This window comes from Salvelinus namaycush, chromosome 5 (assembly GCF_016432855.1).
Source record: "Salvelinus namaycush isolate Seneca chromosome 5, SaNama_1.0, whole genome shotgun sequence".
Lineage (NCBI taxonomy): Eukaryota > Metazoa > Chordata > Actinopteri > Salmoniformes > Salmonidae > Salvelinus > Salvelinus namaycush.
The window spans coordinates 4,267,359-4,290,868 of NC_052311.1; the positions used below are offsets into that span (position 1 = coordinate 4,267,359).

At 45.5% G+C, this 23,510-nt stretch overlaps 1 protein-coding gene across 1 annotated transcript in view; it reads left to right on the forward strand.

Annotated features, from left to right (window-relative positions):
* LOC120048907 (probable E3 ubiquitin-protein ligase MID2) overlaps positions 1 to 23,510 on the forward strand; it is a 1,198,409-nt gene that overhangs the window by 34,766 nt on the left and 1,140,133 nt on the right. The window contains exons 5-7 of the mRNA XM_038995224.1: positions 19,222 to 19,370; positions 19,905 to 20,032; positions 20,609 to 20,752. Of these exons, the coding sequence (XP_038851152.1) occupies positions 19,222 to 19,370; positions 19,905 to 20,032; positions 20,609 to 20,752 (421 nt within the window). The remainder of the gene's footprint in view (positions 1 to 19,221; positions 19,371 to 19,904; positions 20,033 to 20,608; positions 20,753 to 23,510) is intronic.

The following is a 23,510-nucleotide window of genomic DNA, read 5'->3' on the forward strand; positions in this document are numbered from 1 at the left end:
TAGAAAAAGTGAGTGGTGTCTCCAGTCTCTCCTACTATACACATTACAAAGCTGGATCTAATGTGCGTGCCAGCCTGTCTGAGTCACGGAGACGTTGTAGGTGACAGTTAAAACACTGCATTCACAACGTGTCACTGCAACTGCCACAGTGAGCGAGGGATTAGAAAAGAAAGACTTAGAGGGGACTTGTCACATAGCCTGTCACGACACTCCATGAGTGACATCAGAAGAACAGAAGTATCGGATCGCGAGGTGTTGTCTGAGGTTTCCGAAGAATAACAACGTAAAAATGTGTGGTCTGCGTATTTCTTGAGAACATAACTTTTCCCTTTGTCGCAACTGTGAGTTTTTAGTTGTGAAAGATCTTGTGATCTATGGCGCTGTTCAGTTCAAGGGTTCTCAAACTATTTTCGGCCCACGACCCCCATTTTGATATCTGAACATTTTTACGACCCCACCCATGTGAATTTTTTTTAAATGTAATTAACAGCCAATGTTTACTTTTATATTTGGGGCTATGACAGTCAATTGAAAAACATTCAAACAGTATTTCTGATTTGTCTTCTCAACTCACCATCACATACTGGTAATGTGGGGCTGTGACAGCCAATTGAAAATGAGTCTGACATAATGAGTACATTTATATGCACACTAATAATTCGATATTAAACTGATTATGGCCGATGGTCGAGTATGACATTAGTCATGTAAACACCTTACTCTGATTATCTTTAATCGGTGTGAGGTCATAATCGGAAGTAAGGATACACCGTTTAAAACACCTGGTTTTCTGAGAAATCTTTTGAATTATAAAGGAAACAGCTTAATTAGTAAACGGTTTAATTGGAGTTCCCGCCATGTATATGATCTGCTCATGTGTCAGCAGTGGGTAGCTCAAGCCTCCCTCTTATGCGCGAGTGAAGTGAGTTCGGAAAAAACTGAAAGTATGCTATCTTCTAAATAGTTTTCACTTTTCACATTCAAACGTTATATGTCCAAACTTAGAATCAAAAAGTATTTGTAAAAAAATATCGTGGCCACTGTGGTAGAATGTTTATTCTGCATTTATCAAAAGTTCTATCAGTAGCCTGATTTCAGATGTGTAAACAGGATTATTAGGGACATTTTGTCTTCTTACAACAAAGCATGTAACGTTTTAAACAAACTATTACATTACCCTGACTATCCACAACCAATATCTCTTATCTCTCCACCACTAATGAGATGGGTGTGGCTTGATGCATGTCGCGTCGGAGCTTCTCAAAGTCAGGGGGCGTGGTCGACAGGGCGCACCTCATGTCTGCTGTCACATCCAACCTGGATCCATATTTGGTTGTAGCCCTTTCCTGCAGTCAATGAGCAAAAACGCCCTCGTTGGTGGAATGTTATTCATATTTTTTATTAATAAAAACTATGTTTCAATGTCAAACAGTTTTGTTATATATTTTAATTTTTTTACCTTTATTTAAACTAGGCAAGTCAGTTAAGAACAAATTATTATTTTCAATGACGGCCTAGGAACAGTGGGTTAACTGCCTTGTTCAGGGGCAGAACGACGGAGTTTTACCTTGTCAGATCGGGGATTTGATCTTGCAACCTTTCAGTTACTAGTCCAATGATCTAACCACTAGGCTACCTGCTGACCCAAAATATAAAAAATATAAATATTTCAGTCTTCTGTGTTGTATATAAAGTGTAATATTGGGACGCAAACTCAAAATTGAATCCATCTCATCTCTATATCTGACATGGTACAGGTGTTTTCTTTTCTTAAGCCCATAACCATGTGTGTGAGGTGTATACTTTTGTTTCAAAGTAGATTTGTTTAAGACTACCCAGAAACACTCTGTGTGACCCTGATTTAGCCCACTGCAGTAATTAATCCAGACGAGAGCACTGAATCCAGCTTCACACAGATATGAGCTGGCGAAGGGTACCATGAGTTTTATGGAACTTTTAAGACATCCAACCATGAGTTCCCGAGTTGGATGACTGTTCAAATATATTTTTCCCAGTCGGAGCTCGTCTTTTCCCAGTTGACTTGAACACACTGAAGTCGGAAGTCGGAGATTCCAGTTGTTTTGATTGTTTTGAACGTTGTTTTGAACGTTGTTTTGATTGTTTTGAACGTTGTTTCGAACGTTGTTTTGAACGTTGTTTTGAACGTTGTTTTGAACGTTGTTTTGAATGTTGTTTTGATCGTTGTTTTGAACGTTGTTTTGAACGTTGTTTTGAACGTTGTTTTGAACGTTGTTTTGAATGTTGTTTTGATCGTTGTTTTGAACGTTGTTTTGAACGTTGTTTTGAATGTTGTTTTGAACGTTGTTTTGAACGTTGTTTTGAACGTTGTTTTGAACGTTGTTTTGAACGTTGTTTTGATCGTTGTTTTGAACGTTGTTTTGAACGTTGTTTCGAACGTTGTTTTGAACGTTGTTTTGAACGTTGTTTTGAACGTTGTTTTGAATGTTGTTTTGATCGTTGTTTTGAACGTTGTTTTGAACGTTGTTTTGAATGTTGTTTTGAATGTTGTTTTGAACGTTGTTTTGAACGTTGTTTTGATTGATTTGAACGTTGTTTTGAACGTTGTTTTGAACGCGTCATTAATGCTCAGAGGGAGACGGCAGGTTATTCCCTTAGAGTCAGGAACCAAAACTCCACTGTAGTGACCGGTGACAGATCAATTAGCTGTCCGATTTCCCTTACGGGCATGTCAACTGAGCCAGGATCACAGTGAAACGGATTGGGAAGTAGGTTCCAAAGTGCTCTTCGAAGCGTTGGAGGTGAGCAGTCATCACTGGTGTGGGACACAGCAAGTCAACCATGTCAGTTTTATTTTACATCCGTTGTGAATGACACAATAGTTCCTCTCTCAATGTGAAACATCTTTTCAACACTCCTCCTCGATAACCACCAAGCCTCGATGTGAAATAGAACATTGTTATGCTCTGATAACCATATCTCCACATAGTTTTGTGAACAGGTGTGTGAGCAGTGTATGTGATTTGATGAAGTTTACAATCGAAGTTACCTGCTGCAGTATTTCTCAGAGTTCTGTGCTCAGCTCTTCTGCCGCCTATTGCTCTCAGTGTATCCACTACAGTGAGTGTATCCATTACAGTGGGTGTATCCACTACAGTGGGTGTATCCACTACAGTGAGTGTATCCATTACAGTGGGTGTATCCACTACAGTGGGTGTATCCACTACAGTGGGTGTATCCACTACAGTGAGTGTATCCATTACAGTGGGTGTATCCACTACAGTGGGTGTATCCATTACAGTGGGTGTATCCACTACAGTGGGTGTATCCACTACAGTGGGTGTATCCACTACAGTGAGTGTATCCATTACAGTGGGTGTATCCATTACAGTGGGTGTATCCATCAGAGTGGGTGTATCCATCAGAGTGGGTGTATCCATCAGAGTGGGTGTATCCATCAGAGTGGGTGTATCCACTACAGTGGGTGTATCCACTACGGTGGGTGTATCCACTACAGTGGGTGTATCCATTACAGTGGGTGTATCCACTACAGTGGGTGTATATGGCAGATGGAGACATATTCATAACTAGAGTGCAGAGTCCTGTCCTCCAACCCGCCCTAGATGGAGCCCCATCTGTGCAAAAGCCCACCATTCGATCCCATATGGAATCTGTTTTTCATCAATACGGCCACGCAGCCCACTGAACATCCCATATGGAATCTGTTTATCATCAATACAGCCACGCAGCCCACTGAACATCCCATATGGAATCTGTTTTTCATCAATACGGCCACGCAGCCCACTGAACATCCCATATGGAATCTGTTTTTCATCAATACAGCCACGCAGCCCACTGAACAGCCCATATGGAATCTGTTTTTCATCAATACGGCCATGCAGCCCACTGAACATCCCATATGGAATCTGTTTTTCATCAATACGGCCACGCAGCCCACTGAACATCCCATATGGAATCTGTTTTTCATCAATACGGCCACGCAGCCCACTGAACAGCCCATATGGAATCTGTTTTTCATCAATACGGCCACGCAGCCCACTGAACATCCCATATGGAATCTGTTTTTCATCAATACGGCCACGCAGCACACTGAACATCCCATATGGAATCTGTTTTTCATCAATACGGCCACGCAGCACACTGAACATCCTATATGGAATCTGTTTTTCATCAATACGGCCACGCAGCCCACTGAACATCCCATATGGAATCTGTTTTTCATCAATACGGCCACGCAGCCCACTGAACATCCCATATGGAATCTGTTTTTCATCAACACGGCCACGCAGCCCACTGAACATCCCATATGGAATCTGTTTTTCATCAATACGGCCACGCAGCCCACTGAACATCCCATATGGAATCTGTTTTTCATCAATACGGCCACGCAGCCCACTGAACATCCCATATGGAATCTGTTTTTCATCAATACGGCCACGCAGCCCACTGAACATCCCATATGGAATCTGTTTTTCATCAATACAGCCACGCAGCCCACTGAACAGCCCATATGGAATCTGTTTTTCATCAATACGGCCATGCAGCCCACTGAACATCCCATATGGAATCTGTTTTTCATCAATACGGCCACGCAGCCCACTGAACATCCCATATGGAATCTGTTTTTCATCAATACGGCCACGCAGCCCACTGAACAGCCCATATGGAATCTGTTTTTCATCAATACGGCCACGCAGCCCACTGAACATCCCATATGGAATCTGTTTTTCATCAATACGGCCACGCAGCACACTGAACATCCCATATGGAATCTGTTTTTCATCAATACGGCCACGCAGCACACTGAACATCCTATATGGAATCTGTTTTTCATCAATACGGCCACGCAGCCCACTGAACATCCCATATGGAATCTGTTTTTCATCAATACGGCCACGCAGCCCACTGAACATCCCATATGGAATCTGTTTTTCATCAATACGGCCACGCAGCCCACTGAACAGCCCATATGGAATCTGTTTTTCATCAATACGGCCACGCAGCCCACTGAACATCCCATATGGAATCTGTTTTTCATCAATACAGCCACGCAGCCCACTGAACATCCCATATGGAATCTGTTTTTCATCAATACGGCCACGCAGCACACTGAACATCCCATATGGAATCTGTTTTTCATCAATACGGCCACGGAGCCCACTGAACATCCCATATGGAATCTGTTTTTCATCAATACAGCCCACTGAACATCCCATATGGAATCTGTTTTTCATCAATACGGCCACGCAGCCCACTGAACAGCCCATATGGAATCTGTTTTTCATCAATACGGCCACGCAGCCCACTGAACATCCCATATGGAATCTGTTTTTCATCAATACGGCCACGCAGCCCACTGAACATCCCATATGGAATCTGTTTTTCATCAATACGGCCATGCAGCCCACTGAACATCCCATATGGAATCTGTTTTTCATCAATACGGCCACGCAGCCCACTGAACATCCCATATGGAATCTGTTTTTCATCAATACAGCCACGCAGCCCACTGAACATCCCATATGGAATCTGTTTTTCATCAATACGGCCACGCAGCACACTGAACATCCCATATGGAATCTGTTTTTCATCAATACGGCCACGGAGCCCACTGAACATCCCATATGGAATCTGTTTTTCATCAATACAGCCCACTGAACATCCCATATGGAATCTGTTTTTCATCAATACGGCCACGCAGCCCACTGAACAGCCCATATGGAATCTGTTTTTCATCAATACGGCCACGCAGCCCACTGAACATCCCATATGGAATCTGTTTTTCATCAATACGGCCACGCAGCCCACTGAACATCCCATATGGAATCTGTTTTTCATCAATACGGCCATGCAGCCCACTGAACATCCCATATGGAATCTGTTTTTCATCAATACGGCCATGCAGCCCACTGAACATCCCATATGGAATCTGTTTTTCATCAATACAGCCACGCAGCACACTGAACATCCCATATGGAATCTGTTTTTCATCAATACGGCCACGCAGCCCACTGAACATCCCATATGGAATCTGTTTTTCATCAATACGGCCATGCAGCCCACTGAACATCCCATATGGAATCTGTTTTTCATCAATACGGCCACGCAGCACACTGAACATGTCACGTTCCTGACCTATTTCTGTTAGTTTGTTGTATGTGTTAGTTGGTCAGGACGTGAGTTTGGGTGGGCATTCTATGTTTTCTGTTTCTATGTTGGTTTAAGGGTTGCCTGGTATGGCTCTCAATTAGAGGCAGGTGTTTGGCGTTTCCTCTAATTGAGAGTCATATTTAGGTAGGTTGTTTCACAGTGTTCGTGGTGGGTGGTTGTCTCCTGTGTCAGTGTTTGTCGCACCATACGGGACTGTTCGGTTTGTTTGTACATCGTTCTTTTTGTGTAGTCTATTTTCCCTGTTCGTGCGTTCTTAGTGTTATATGTAAGTTCGTATAGTTCAGGTTTGTCTACGTTTTCGTTTTGTTATTTTGTATCATTCCAAGTGTTTTTCCCGTGTTTCGTCGTTGTCCTAAATAAATATTATGTATTCACAATCTGCTGCATCTTGGTTCAATCCATGCTCCTCCTCTTCGGATGAAGAGGAGTACCGTTACAGAACCACCCACCAAATAACCAGAACCAAGCAGCGGTGTAACGGGAGGAACGGACAGCGCACGAAGCAGGATTTATGGTCTTGGGAGGAGATCATGGAAGGAAAAGGACCATGGGCTAAAGTGGAGGTGAATCGCCGCCCATGGGAACAGCTGGAGGCAGCTCGGAGAGCGGAGGAAACGGGAGAGAGGAACCGGCATTATGAGGGGACGCGTCTGGCACGGAAGCCCGAAAATCCCGTGAGTACTACCCAAAAATTTCTTGGGGGGGGGCTAAGAGGTAGTGGGCCAAGGGCAGGTAGGAGACCTGCGCCCACTTCCCAGGCTAACCGTGGAGAGCGGGAGTACGGGCAGACACCGTGTTACGCAGTAGAGCGCACGGTGTCTCCTGTACGTGTGCATAGCCCAGTGCGGGTTATTCCACCTCCCCGCACTGGTAGGGCTAGATTGGGCATTGAGCCAAATGTCATGAAGCCGGCCCTTCATATCTGGCCACCAGTACGTCTCCTCGGGCCGGCTTACATGGCACCAGCCTTACGCATGGTGTCCCCGGTTCGCCTACATAGCCCGGTGCGGGTTATTCCACCTCCCCGCACTGGTCGGGCGACGGGGAGCATTCAACCAGTTAAGGTTGGGCAGGCTCAATGCTCAAGGGAGCCAGTACGCTTGCACGGTCCAGTATTTCCGGCACTACCTCCCCGCCCCAGCCCAGTACCACCAGTGCCTACACTACGCACCAGGCTTCCAGTGCGTCTCCAGAGCCCTGTTCCTCCTCCACGCACTCTCTCGATGGTGCGTGTCTCCAGCCCAGTGCCTCCAGTTCCGGCACCACGCACTAAGCCACCTGTGCGTCTCCAGAGCCCTGTACACACTGTTCCTTCTCCCCGTACTCGTCCTGATGTGCGTGCACTCAGCCCGGTGCCACCAGTGCCGGTACCACGCACCAGGCAAATAGTACGCTTTGAGAGTCCAGTGTGCCCTGTCCCTGCTCCCCGCACTAGGCTTGAAGTGCGTGTCTCCAGTCCGGTGCCTCCAGTTCCGGCACCACGCACCAGGCCTACAGTGCGTCTCAGCCGGCCAGAGTCTGCCGTCTGCCCAACGGCGCCTGAACTGTCCGTCTGCCAAGCGCCGCATGAACTGCTCGTCTGTATTGAGCCTTCAAAGCCGCCCGTCTGCCATGAGCCTGCAAAGCCGCCCGTCTGCCATGAGCCTACAGAGCCTTCCGCCAGACTGGAGCCGCTAGAGCCTTCCGCCAGACAGGAGCCGCTAGAGCCTTCCACCAGACAGGAGCAGCCAAAGCCTTCCGCGAGACAGGATCAGTCTGAGCCATCCGTCTCCGCAGCGCCATCTGAGCCATCCGTCCCCTCAGCGCCGTCTGAGCCATCCGTCTCCCCAGCGCCGTCTGAGCCATCCGTCTCCCCAGCGCCGTCTGAGCCATCCGTCTGTCCCGAGCCATTAGAGCCGCCCGTCTGTCCCGAGCCGTCAGAGCCGTTAGTCAGTCAGGAGCCGCTAGAGCCATTCGTCAGTCAGGATCTGCCAGAGCCGCCAACCAGACAGGATCTGCCAGAGCCGCCAACCAGACAGGATCTGCCAGAGCCGCCAACCAGACAGGATCTGCCAGAGCCGCCAACCAGACAGGATCTGCCAGAGCCGCCAACCAGACAGGATCTGCCAGAGCCGCCAGCCAGCCATGAGCGTCCAGAGCCGTCAGCCAGCCATGAGCGTCCAGAGCCGTCAGCGAGCCATGAGCGTCCAGAGCCGTCAGCCAGCCATGAGCGTCCAGAGCCGTCAGCCAGCCATGAGCGTCCAGAGCCGCCAGCCAGCCATGAGCGTCCAGAGCCGTCAGCCAGTCATGAGCTGCCCCTCAGCCCAGAGCGGCCATTAATCCAGAACTGCCCCTCAGTCCAGAGCTGTCTGTCTGTCCGGAGCTGCCTTTCAGTCCGGAGTTGCCCCTCTATCCTGAGCTACCTCTTTATCCTGAGCTACCTCTCTATCTACCTCTCTATTCTCACCTACCTCTATGTCCTGAGCTACCTTGTTCCGGAGCTGTCCCTTTATTTTGTGTTGCCTATATTAGGTGGGTGGAAGAGAGGGGTGGTCATTCTGAGGGGGATTAGCAAGCTGGGATTGACTATGGTGGGGTGGGGACCTCGTCCTGAGCCTGAGCCACCACCGTGGTCAGATGCCCACCCAGACCCTCCCCTAAACTTTGTGCTGGTGCGCCCGGAGTTCGCACCTTAAGGGGGGGGTTATGTCACGTTCCTGACCTATTTCTGTTAGTTTGTTGTATGTGTTAGTTGGTCAGGACGTGAGTTTGGGTGGGCATTCTATGTTTTCTGTTTCTATGTTGGTTTAAGGGTTGCCTGGTATGGCTCTCAATTAGAGGCAGGTGTTTGGCGTTTCCTCTAATTGAGAGTCATATTTAGGTAGGTTGTTTCACAGTGTTCGTGGTGGGTGGTTGTCTCCTGTGTCAGTGTTTGTCGCACCATACGGGACTGTTCGGTTTGTTTGTACATCGTTCTTTTTGTGTAGTCTATTTTCCCTGTTCGTGCGTTCTTAGTGTTATATGTAAGTTCGTATAGTTCAGGTTTGTCTACGTTTTCGTTTTGTTATTTTGTATCATTCCAAGTGTTTTTCCCGTGTTTCGTCGTTGTCCTAAATAAATATTATGTATTCACAATCTGCTGTATCTTGGTTCAATCCATGCTCCTCCTCTTCGGATGAAGAGGAGTACCGTTACAGAACATCCCATATGGAATCTGTTTTTCATCAATATAGCCACGCAGCCCACTGAACATCCCATATGGAATCTGTTTTTCATCAATACGGCCACGCAGCACACTGAACATCTCATATGGAATCTGTTTTTCATCAATACAGCCCACTGAACATCCCCTGTGCCGTTTCATGCTCGTGAATCGTGAGACAGAACAATACGTCCTCGTGAATAGAACCCCCAGACATGTATAGCGAACAGAAGTCAATGCATGAGCATCTTGGCCCTCACAGCTACCGTCCATTTGGAGAGCATGAGCTGGGGAGTTGAGTGGTTCAGTCAGTTTCCTCTTGGTTGATAGCAATAGCATCAATTCTTTGTTGAACAGTGTTATCTAAAAACAAAGGTATTGATGTGAGTTTCTGTGCCTCTGCCTCCCCACACATTGTTTTTACCATGTCAATTGCAGCCGCCCGGTAATGTCAAAGTCTCTGCAATATTGTGTGGTTTCGTAGCGAAGCGGGCCTAGTCATTCACCGTGGGAATGATTCAAGTATGGCCTTTTCCCCGTGATCTTAAGGGCGCTCTCTGGTTTAATTTTATCTTTTAGATTTGAATAACTTTCATTACAATTATTTAGATTAACTACATCACAATGATTTTGAGATATAAAGATGATATTGTAATATATATTTATTTTTTTGAGGGGGGAGGTGGGGGTATGTTTATTTTTTCTTCAGGATTTTGTAAATTCTCCCGTGACCCCATTTCCACATGGTGTTGCGACCCCTAGTTTGGGAACCGCTAGTCTAGAGAGATAAAGTGGAGAAAGGAGAGGAGAACAGGAAAAATTAGAAGAAGGGATGCAGAGGACATGGAGAGGAGATGAGATGAGAGGAGAAGGGCAGTTTGAGGAGAGGAGAGGAGAGGAGAGGAGAGGAGAGGAGAGGAGAGGAGCAGTTTGAAGAAAGGAGAGGTGAGAGGAGAGGAGATGAGCAGGAGGAGAGGTGACTGACTGTGCAGCAGAACCAACCGGATTATAGAGGCAGGGCTGTGCAGGGACCAGGGAGCTCAGACACTGTGTGTCCCAAATGGCACCCTATTCCCTATTTAGTGCTCTACTTTTGACCAGGGTCCAAGTAGGGAATAGGGTGTCATATGGGATGCAAAAAGGGAGAGGCAGTGAGTGAGCAGCCTGGCTGGGCCACGTGGTTTATCTTAACAAGCTGTCTCTTTATCTCTCTCTCTCTCTCTCTCTCTCTCTCTCTCTCTCTCTCTCTCTCTCTCTCTCTCTCTCTCTCTCTCTCTCTCTCTCTCTCTCTCTCTCTCTTTCTTTCTTTCTTTCTTTCTTTCTTTCTTTCTTTCTTTGTGGAGACTCAGTCAAGCTTTAATCTCTAACAGCGCAAACCAAAACAGAGAGAGCAGGCCGGGCTGGGCTGCGAGAGCCTTGTTCTCTCTCTCCCTCTCTCTCTCTGTTTCTCTCTTTCTGTTTCTCTCTTTCTGTTTCTCTCTCTCTCTCTTTCTGTTTCTCTCTTTCTGTTTCTCTCTCTCTCTCTTTCTGTTTCTCTCTTTCTGTTTCTGTTTCTCTCTCTCTCTCTCTCTCTCTCTCTCTCTCTCTCTCTCTCTCTCTCTCTCTCTCTCTGCTCGCTCTCTCTCTGCTCTCTCTCTCTCTCTCTCTCTCTCTCTCTCTCTCTCTCTCTGCTCTCTCTCTCTCTCTCTCTCTCTCTCTCTCTCTCTCTCTCTCTCTCTCTCTCTCTCTCTCTCTCTCTCTCTCTGTATCTCTCTCTCTCTCAATTCAATTCAATTCAAGGGGCTTTATTGGCATGGGAAACATGTGTTAACATTGCCAAAGCAAGTGAGGTAGATATTATACAAAAGTGAAATAAACAATACAAATTAACAGTAAACATTACACATACAGACGTTTCAAAACAATAAAGACATTACAAATGTTATATTATATATATACAGTGTTGTAACAATGTACAAATGGTTAAAGCACACAAGTTAAAATAAATATGGGTTGTATTTACAATGGTGTTTGTTCTTCACTGGTTGCCCTTTTCTTGTGGCAACAGGTCACAAATCTTGCTGCTGTGATGGCACACTGTGGAATTTCTCCCAGTAGATATGGGAGTTTATCAAAATTGGATTTGTTTTCAAATTCTTTGTGGATCTGTGTAATCTGAGGGAAATATGTCTCTCTAATATGGTCATACATTGGGCAGGAGGTTAGGAAGTGCAGCTCAGTTTCCACCTCATTTTGTGGGCAGTGTGTACATAGCCTGTCTTCTCTTGAGAGCCATGTCTGCCTACGGCGGCCTTTCTCAATAGCAAGGCTATGCTCACTGAGTCTGTACATAGTCAAAGCTTTCCTTAAGTTTGGGTCAGTCACAGTGGTCAGGTATTCTGCCACTGTGTACTCTCTGTTTAGGGCCAAATAGCATTCTAGTTTGCTCTGTTTTTTTGTTAATTCTTTCCAATGTGTCAAGTAATTATCTTTTTGTTTTCTCATGATTTGGTTGGGTCTAATTGTGCTGTTGTCCTGGGGCTCTGTGGGGTGTGTTTGTGTTTGTGAACAGAGCCCTAGGACCAGCTTGCTTAGGGGACTGTTCTCCAGGTTCATCTCTCTGTAGGTGATGGCTTTGTTATGGAAGGTTTGGGAATCGCTTCCTTTTAGGTGGTTGTAGAATTTAACGGCTCTTTTCTGGATTTTGATAATTAGTGGGTATCGGCCTACTTCTGCTCTGCATGCATTATTTGGTGTTCTACGTTGTACACGGAGGATATTTTTGCAGAATTCTGCATGCAGTCTCAATTTGGTGTTTGTCCCATTTTGTGAAATCTTGGTTGGTGAGCGGACCCCAGACCTCACAACCATAAAGGGCAATGGGCTCTATGACTGATTCAAGTATTTTTAGCCAGATCCTAATTGGTATGTTGAAATTTATGTTCCTTTTGATGGCATAGAAGGCCCTTCTTGCCTTGTCTCTCAGATCGTTCACAGCTTTGTGGAAGTTACCTGTGGTGCTGATGTTTAGGCCGAGGTATGTATAGTTTTTTGTGTGCTCTAGGGCAACGGTGTCTAGATGGAATTTGTGGTCCTGGTGACTGGACCTTTTTTGGAACACCATTATTTTGGTCTTACTGAGATTTACTGTCAGGGCCCAGGTCTGACAGAATCTGTGCAGAAGATCTAGGTGCTGCTGTAGGCCCTCCTTGGTTGGTGACAGAAGCACCAGATCATCAGCAAACAGTAGACATTTGACTTCGGATTCTAGTAGGGTGAGACCGGGTGCTGCAGACTGTTCTAGTGCCCACGCCAATTCGTTGATATATATGTTGAAGAGGGTGGGGCTTAAGCTGCATCCCTGTCTCACCACACGACCCTGTGTGAAGAAATGTGTGTGTTTTTTGCCAATTTTAACCGCACACTTGTTGTTTGTGTACATGGATTTTATAATGTCGTATGTTTTACCCCCAACACCACTTTCCATCAATTTGTATAGCAGACCCTCATGCCAAATTGAGTCGAAGGCTTTTTTGAAATCAACAAAGCATGAGAAGACTTTGCCTTTGTTTTGGTTTGTTTGGTTGTCAATTAGGGTGTGTAGGGTGAATACATGGTCTGTTGTACGGTAATTTGGTAAAAAGCCAATTTGACATTTGCTCAGTACATTGTTTTCATTGAGGAAATGTACGAGTCTGCTGTTAATGATAATGCAGAGGATTTTCCCAAGGTTACTGTTGACGCATATTCCACGGTAGTTATTGGGGTCAAATTTGTCTCCACTTTTGTGGATTGGGGTGATCAGTCCTTGGTTCCAAATATTGGGGAAGATGCCAGAGCTAAGGACGATGTTAAAGAGTTTTAGTATAGCCAATTGGAATTTGTTGTCTGTATATTTGATCATTTCATTAAGGATACCATCAACACCACAGGCCTTTTTGGGTTGGAGGGTTTTTATTTTGTCCTGTAACTCATTCAAGGTAATTGGAGAATCCAGTGGGTTCTAGTAGTCTTTAATAGTTGATTCTAGGATTTGTATTTGATCATGTATATGTTTTTGCTCTTTATTCTTTGTTATAGAGCCAAAAAGATTGGATTAGTGGTTTACCCATACATCTCCATTTTGGATAGATAATTCTTCGTGTTGTTGTTTGTTTAGTGTTTTCCAATTTTCCCAGAATTGGTTAGAGTCTATGGAGTCTTCAATTACATTGAGCTGATTTCTGACGTGCTGTTCCTTCTTTTTCCGTAGTGTATTTCTGTATTGTTTTAGTGATTCACCATAGTGAAGGCGTAGACTCAGGTTTTCCGGGTCTCTATGTTTTTGGTTGGACAGGTTTCTCAATTTATTTCTTAGATTTTTGCATTCTTTATCAAACCATTTGTCATTGTTGTTCATTTTCTTCGGTTTTCTATTTGAGATTTTTAGATTTGATAGGGAAGCTGAGAGGTCAAATATACTGTTAAGATTTTCTACTGCCAAGTTTACACCTTCACTATTGCAGTGGAACATTTTACCCAGGAAGTTGTCTAAAAGGGATTGAATTTGCTGTTGCCTAATTGTTTTTTGGTAGGTTTCCAAACTGCATTCCTTCCATCTATAGCATTTCTTAATGTTACTCAGTTCCTTTGGCTTTGATGCCTCATGATTGAGTATTGCTCTGTTCAAGTAGACTGTGATTTTGCTGTGGTCTGATAGGGGTGTCAGTGGGCTGACTGTGAACGCTCTGAGAGACTCTGGGTTGAGGTCAGTGATAAAGTAGTCTACAGTGCTACTGCCAAGAGATGAGCTATAGGTGAACCTACCATAGGAGTCCCCTCTCTCTCTCTGTATATCTCTGTATCTCTCTATCTGTGTCTCTCTGTATCTTTCTCTCTCTCTTTCTCTCTCTCTGTATCTCTCTTTCTGCTCTCTGTATCTCTCTCTTTCTGTGTTGCTCTCTGTCTCTCTCTCTGATCTCTCTGTCGCTCTCTCTGATCTCTCTGTATCTCTCTTTCTGCATCTCTTTCTCCCTGCTCTCTTTTTGCCTCTCTCTGTCTGTCCTGTGTATTGCTGCTGTAGACCAGGGTCCAGAGTGCCCAGGGTAAGTAGTGCACTATGGAACAGGGTGTATGGAACAGGGTGTATGGAACAGGGTGTATGGAACCTGGTGTATGGAACCTGGTGTATGGAACAGGGTGTATGGAACCTGGTGTATGGAACAGGGTGTATGGAACCTGGTGTATGGAACCTGGTGTATGGAACCGGGTGTATGGAACCGGGTGTATGGAACAGGGTGTATGGAACAGGGTGTATGGAACCTGGTGTATGGAACCTGGTGTATGGAACCTGGTGTATGGAACCTGGTGTATGGAACAGGGTGTATGGAACAGGGGGTATTGAACAGGGTGTATGGAACAGGGGGTATGGAACAGGGTGTATGGAACAGGGTGTATGGAACAGGGTGTATGGAACCTGGTGTATGGAACAGGGGGTATGGTACAGGGGGTATGGAACCTGGTGTATGGAACCTGGTGTATGGAACCTGGTGTATGGACAGGGTGTATGGAACAGGGTGTATGGAACAGGGTGTATGGGACAGGGTGTATGGAACCTGGTGTATGGAACAGGGGGTATGGAACCTGGTGTATGGAACAGGGTGTATGGAACCTGGTGTATGGAACAGGGTGTATGGAACCTGGTGTATGGAACAGGGTGTATGGAACCTGGTGTATGGAACCTGGTGTATGGAACCTGGTGTATGGAACAGGGTGTATGGAACCTGACGTATGGAACCTGGTGTATGGAACAGGGTGTATGGAACCTGGTGTATGGAACAGGGTGTATGGAACCTGACGTATGGAACCTGACGTATGGAACCTGGTGTATGGAACCTGGTGTATGGAACCTGGTGTATGGAACAGGGTGTATGGAACCTGACGTATGGAACCTGGTGTATGGAACAGGGTGTATGGAACCTGGTGTATGGAACCTGGTGTATGGAACCTGGTGTATGGAACAGGGTGTATGGAACAGGGTGTATGGAACCTGGTGTATGGAACCTGGTGTATGGAACCTGGTGTATGGAACAGGGTGTATGGAACCTGACGTATGGAACCTGGTGTATGGAACAGGGTGTATGGAACCTGGCGTATGGAACCTGGTGTATGGAACAGGGTGTATGGAACCTGACGTATGGAACCTGGTGTATGGAACAGGGTGTATGGAACAGGGTGTATGGAACCTGGTGTATGGAACCTGGTGTATGGAACCTGGTGTATGGAACAGGGTGTATGGAACCTGGTGTATGGAACAGGGTGTATGGAACAGGGTGTATGGAACCTGACGTATGGAACAGGGTGTATGGAACCTGATGTATGGAACAGGGTGTATGGAACAGGGTGTATGGAACCTGGTGTATGGAACAGGGTGTATGGAACCTGACGTATGGAACCTGGTGTATGGAACAGGGTGTATGGAACCTGGTGTATGGAACAGGGTGTATGGAACCTGACGTATGGAACCTGACGTATGGAACCTGGTGTATGGAACCTGGTGTATGGAACCTGGTGTATGGAACCTGACGTATGGAACCTGGTGTATGGAACAGGGTGTATGGAACCTGGTGTATGGAACCTGGTGTATGGAACCTGGTGTATGGAACCTGGTGTATGGAACAGGGTGTATGGAACAGGGTGTATGGAACCTGGTGTATGGAACCTGGTGTATGGAACCTGGTGTATGGAACAGGGTGTATGGAACCTGACGTATGGAACCTGGTGTATGGAACAGGGTGTATGGAACCTGGCGTATGGAACCTGGTGTATGGAACAGGGTGTATGGAACCTGACGTATGGAACCTGACGTATGGAACCTGACGTATGGAACCTGGTGTATGGAACCTGGTGTATGGAACAGGGTGTATGGAACCTGGTGTATGGAACAGGGTGTATGGAACCTGGTGTATGGAACAGGGTGTATGGAACCTGGTGTATGGAACAGGGTGTATGGAACCTGACGTATGGAACAGGGTGTATGGAACCTGATGTATGGAACAGGGTGTATGGAACCTGGTGTATGGAACAGGGTGTATGGAACCTGACGTATGGAACAGGGTGTATGGAACCTGGTGTATGGAACCTGGTGTATGGAACAGGGTGTATGGAACCTGACGTATGGAACAGGGTGTATGGAACCTGACGTATGGAACAGGGTGTATGGAACCTGACGTATGGAACAGGGTGTATGGAACCTGACGTATGGAACAGGGTGTATGGAACCTGACGTATGGAACCTGACGTATGGAACCTGACGTATGGAACAGGGTGTATGGAACCTGGTGTATGGAACCTGGTGTATGGAACAGGGTGTATGGAACCTGACGTATGGAACCTGGTGTATGAAACCTGACGTATGGAACCTGACGTATGGAACCTGGTGTATGGAACAGGGTGTATGGAACAGGGTGTATGGAACCTGACGTATGGAACAGGGTGTATGGAACAGGGTGTCATTTGGGATGCAGCCCTGGAGGGTTGCCCCAGCTCTTGTTCTGAGATTGATTAAATTATTTACACTAAATGCAGCAATTCTAACTCAATATGAGACGAAGACAAGGCAACGAGGCGGGGACACACACACACACACACACACACACACACACACACACACACTCTCTCTCAATCACATTACAACATGTGTGTGTGTGTGTCCTCTGACGGGCTGAATTGTCCGCAGTTTGAGAAAAAGATGATGTTTAGTAAAAATATAATTTCCATATTATATGAATCCTCTGTACTTCAGTCCATTGAAATGTTCTTGTTGTCAGCAATCTGTTGACATGTGACTGAGCCATGCTCCAACAACAGATTATGAACACGACAAACTCTTACCAAATCTCTATCCCAAATAACAGCCTTTTCCCTATATAGTGCACAACTTTTGTCCAGGGTCCATAGGGCTCTGGTTAAAAGTAGTGCCCTGTATAAGGAATAGGTTGTTATTTGGGATACAATTTATGTCATCTAAATATGTATTCTAAATCCAGACGGATTGTTCCATTGTAATTAGTACATGTCTGATGTTATCATGTTGATTGTAAACCACCGTCATCATCATTATATAAGTCCTTCCAGGACTAGTAATGGATCAAAACAGCTTCAATTCTTAGATGTCGATTTTTTTCTTTTATTTATTTAACCTTTATATTTAACTAGGCAAGTCAGTTCTTATTTACAATGACGGCCTACACCGGCCAAACCTGGACAACGCTGGGCCAATTGTGCCCCGCCCTATGGGACTACCAATCACGGCCGGTTGTGATACAGACAGTTTTTATTATTTAACTAGGCAAGTCAGGTAAGAACAACTTCTTATTTACAATGACATCCTACCGGGGAACAGCGGGTTAACTGCCTTGTTCAGGGCCCGGGGAACAGTGGGTTAACTGTCTTGTTCAGGGCCCGGGGAACAATGGGTTAACTGCCTTGTTCAGGGCCCGGGGAACAGTGTGTTAACTGCCTTGTTCAGGGCCCGGGGAACAGTGGGTTAACTGCCTTGTTCAGGGCCCGGGGAACAGTGGGTTAACTGCCTTGTTCAGGGCCCGGGGAACAGTGGGTTAACTGCCTTGTTCAGGGCCCGGGGAACAGTGGGTTAACTGCCTTGTTCAGGGCCCGGGAAACAGTGGGTTAACTGCCTTGTTCAGGGGTAGAACGACAGATTTGTACCTTGTCAGCTCAGGGATTCTATCCAGCAACCTTTCGGTTACTGGCCCAACACACTAGGCTACCTGCCGCCCCAATTTGGAATGTTTAATGTGGAATGTTTTCTATCCTCATACGTAGTCAGAAGATGTAGAATACAGTAGTCAGAATACTATGTTACGTAGGCTAAATCAAATGTAGTCTTACCAGTGACATTTAAAAAGCATCTTGTTTTTAATACCAGTTACTGACAATTCCTTCGCATTACAGAAGCAATGAAATTCCTCTAATCCCCTTTCTCAGAGATTTGCCCTGACGAAGGAAGTATTAAATGAAGCTAATTCAATATGTCACATCTGAGCCAGGGGATGGACTGAAGATGAATAGATTATGTAGAATTAGAATTTAAAATGTTTGAATGATTCTATGATTCTACTCATCGTCCTTGAGGGAATTATAACACTCTCCATATTAGGCCTTTCTCTCTCTCAGGGTGTGGGACTGTAGGGGATGATGAACAGAGACTGACAGAGAGAAAAAGAGATGGAGGGAAAGTGAGAGAAAGAAAAAAACCGCGGTATATTCTGGAAGGCGTTCTATCTGAATACTTGGACATGACTGGTGTTTTTTTAGAGACGACACAATGAGAAACTGGATATTTGGCCCTCTGTTTTGAACATCACCTACATAACAAACTGAGACAATATATATTTTGATTTGTTTAACACTTTTTTTGGTTACTACATGATTCCATATGTGTTATGTCATAGTTTTGATGTATTCACTATTATTCTACAATGTAGAAAATAGTACAAATAAAGTAAAACCCTTGAATAAGTTGGTGTATCCAAACTTCTGACCGGTATTGTAGATATACTGTATTAAATGCCCATCTATTGTGCAACATAGCCACAATATAATAGTATAGACAATGTGAGATGACTGCCTATATGCTAACCCTGCTAACATGAACTTCTCTTCTCTGTCCCTTGCCTGCCTGCGTGCCTGCCTACCTGTGTGCCTGCCTACCTGTGTGCCTGCGTGCCTGCCTACCGATGTGCCTGCGTGCCTGCCTACCTGTGTGTCTGCATACCTGCCTACCTGCGTGCCTGCCCCCATATGTGCCTGCGTACATGTGTGTCTTGTTTGTTTGTACTGCGTCCGTCCGTGCGTGCGTGTGTCCTGTGTGTGTGTGTTACCTGTCTCAGGTGATGAAGCTGCGTAAACTGGCCCAGCAGATGGCTAACTGCCGACAGTGTCTAGAGCGCTCCAGAGCCCTCATCACTCAGGCAGAACACAGCCTGAAGGAGAACGACCACGCTCGCTTCCTACAGACCGCCAGGAACGTGGCTGAGAGGTGAGACAGGCATCCCTCCTCGCTGACATCCCTCTCTCACCCCTTAACTACCTCCCCTACCAGCCCCCTGTAACTAGTCACCAGGAACATGGGCGAGAGGTGAGATATCACATCCCTCCCGCCTGGGCTGGGCTGTGTGTTTCGTTGGGAGGCTTTTAAGGCCAACAGAAAGGGAAGGATACTCAGAACACATTCTGCAAGGCTCTACTGTTTCCAAGGCTTGTTATTCATGGACTCTCTCCCTGTAATGGAAGTCTCATGCAGGATTTCAGGGTCCGGTGGATGTTTTAGGAATGAGGTTCTCTAGCTGATGGAGACAGGCTGGAATAGGAAGAGTTAAACACAACAGGGCCTTGTCTGTCTGCGGCTGTGTCAGACCCACCCACACACTGTGTGTAGACAAGAGGGCATCCTTGCTTTCTGCACCTTCATCATCCTCCTGCTGAGGTTCTCCAGTCCATACAATAGGATCTCTATGCTCCAGTCTGATACCTCTCCTTTCTTCTCCTCCCTCCCCCCCCCCCCTCTCCCCAGGGTTGCCATGGCCACAGCCTCCTCCCAGGTGCTGATACCAGATGTGAACCTGAACGAAGCCTTTGATAACTTTGCTCTGGACTTTTCCAGAGAGAAGAAGATCCTGGAGGGACTGGACTACCTGACAGGCGAGAGGGAGGGAGGGAGGGAGGGAGGGAGGGAGGGAGGGAGGGAGGGATATATATATATCTGGGTCTTTCACAAACAATATAAGACAGCACCACAGTTGGCAAATAAGAAACCTGTCTGTCGATCAATGTCCATCCTGCAAGCCTCTGGAGGTGTTATATACTGTAGTTCTGTTGAAACACAAACGACCACCGGAGACGTACATAAGTAACATAGAACAAATCTGACAAAAAATGTACTACACTTTTAGTTGACAGGTACAATGCACATTGTCTGAAATGATGCCTAGATACTGATCTTTCCATTGTTGACACTGTAGCTCCCACCCTACACACTCAAACTAGCAGGAAACCATCTGTAGGCCAGGGGACTATCCAAATTAAGTATTACAGCGAATACATTTTTAACACCTTGGAAATAGGTATTTATATGAATGCTCTCGTGTGCTGTCCTCTGGGATCAAGTACACATCTATTAATGCTCTCATGTGCTGCCCTCTGGGATCAAGTACACATCTAGTATTGTTTTGAATAAATCCAGTCCAACACTAATCTATCCCTTGTTTGACACTGTAGCTCCCAGTCCTCCCTCCATACGTGATGAGCTGTGTACCGCCTCCCACGACACCATCACTGTTCACTGGACGTCTGAGGACGAGTTCAGCGTCACCTCCTACGAACTGCAGTACACCATCTACACCGGACAGACCAACTTCATCAGTAAGTGCCATGACAATACACCAGCCGTACACCACCCTGTTCACCATATCTACCCAGTGCTGTGACGTGTGTATCATTAATGTGATAATTACCTACTACGTTGAATAATTACTCGATTAAATTAATAATGTAACAATTAACTCATTAGGAATTTGGGGCACCACGGGAAGTGATGACTCAGCGATACACAAATTGGCAAATTGGCTGACTAAATAATCACACAGAAATACATAAACACACACACACACGGTATAGGTTATTGATTACTAACATAATGCAATGAAAACAGTCCCTAGTGGACTAACCCGATATGACGGCTTGTTACACAATGGAAAAGATAAAGAGAGGGCGAGACAAAGAGAGTGGACTTATCGTACATACATTTGGAAACTACGCTCACCGTAAATATGAATATTTAGCACCCTAACAACCGCTCATTCGGATATGAAATGCAACATATATTTACGTTTCTCTGTCGTCTCTCTGTTGAAACCACGCGGTCCGTCTATGGGAAGTAGTTCGATGCATGTCTCTGATTGTCCACCACAGTTCTGGAGTGTTCTTAGAATGGATACATTAGAGGTGTACCACACGTTGGTGAGAGGGACCTGTTTTTCCCTCCTGTCTCTGGTCAATTGTCCGAGACTACTTTACATGCAGAGCTGCAGACGGTGCATGTTTTGGTCTAGTCTTCACCTTCTTCACTCGTCGAGAGTTTTCAGAGGGTCTTACCATTTTCTGGTCTTGTAGTTTTAACCATTTCAACGTGTGGACTGCGTCCTCACGTTCTCTGGTCTGTATTTAAATTCTCTGCGAGTTCCTTTAAGTACTCTGGCCTGAAAGGCGGTTCCATCATGTTGACACGAACTCTGACCTCATTAGGGGCATGGCTTAGTTAGTGTGCAACACACATGAAACACCATTATCTCAATAGAAGACTATCACATTTCTATCTTTTCAAAAAATAGTTTCATGCTTAATCATATAAGTTTTACAAAATGTAGATGTAAATCTGATATTTACAGCTTGAAAGCTCTTAAAGTTACAATGTTCCCGTCATAATGCCTTTTTGATCATTTTATTCACAAAATAGACATTTAATTTCCCATATTCCATCTGTCATTATTCCCAACATTCTTTATGTTAGAAATATTCTTTCAATGTCCATTGTTTGATGTTGAAGTTTTGTATTTTCAGTATTTTCAGTCTTCCATTTCTGCAGTATTTTCAGTCTTCCATTTCTGCAGAGTGGGGGAGAGTTTCTGCAAGTCATAAAACAGGCCAAACCCCCCCCCCCCCCCCCTCCTCCTCTCCTGTGGGAGAGGGGGGGGGGGGGGTCTGGCTATCCTCAAACATTTGCCTAACTGATGGGTCCTTTTGATCCTCAAAAGAGAGAGTGATGACACCAGTATACTACCCAGTTCCCCATCTACCCAATACACTACCAATATACCACCCAGTTCACCATCTACACAGTATACTACCCATGCACCACCCAGTTCACCATCTACACAGTATACTACCCATATACCACCCAGTTCAACATCTATCTACCCAGTATACTACCCATATACCACCCAGTTCAACATCTATCTACCCAGTATACTACCCATACACCACCCAGTTCAACATCTATCTACCCAGTATACTACCCATACACCACCCAGTTCACCATCTACTCAGTATACTACCCATACACCACCCAGTTCAACATCTACACAGTATACTACCCATACACCACCCAGTTCAACATCTACACAGTATACTACCCATACACCACCCAGTTCAACATCTGCACAGTATACTACCCATACACCACCCAGTTCAACATCTATCTACCCAGTATACTACCCATATACCACCCAGTTCAACATCTATCTACCCAGTATACTACCCATACACCACCCAGTTCACCATCTACTCAGTATACTACCCATACACCACCCAGTTCAACATATATCTACCCAGTATACTACCCATATACCAACCAGTTCAACATCTATCTACCCAGTATACTACCCATATACCACCCAGTTCAACATCTATCTACCCAGTATACTACCCATACACCACCCAGTTCACTATCTACTCAGTATACTACCCATACACCACCCAGTTCAACATCTACACAGTATACTACCCATACACCACCCAGTTCAACATCTACACAGTATACTACCCATACACCACCTAGTTCAACATCTGCACAGTATACTACCCATACACCACCCAGTTCAACATCTATCTACCCAGTATACTACCCATACACCACCCAGTTCAACATCTACACCGGCCAGACCAACTTCATCAGTGAGTAACAAACATCACCGCTTCTTCACCACCCACTCATACACTCATACACCGGCCACAGCTTTTTCTTTAGCATCAGACTGTTGCGATACACAGGCATACATGCAAAAAATACAAACATAAAATACAATAAAACTATAATACCAATCTCAGGCCAAGGATTAGAGTATATTATGTAAGATGGTGTTATCTAATGGTATACAGTAGACCCAGTCACAATATGAGATGGAGAAATACAGCTCTGTCATTACAGAGGTCCAAGAACATACCATGAGTCACTACTTACTGTACATGAGGTTGAAATATGTGTTTGACCAGAAATACAGTCACCTACAGTAAGAAGGGATATGGTTGGACTACTTTATAATACAGTAACCTACAGTAAGAAGGGATATGGTTGGACTACTTCATAATACAGTAAGAAGGGATATGGTTGGACTACTTTATA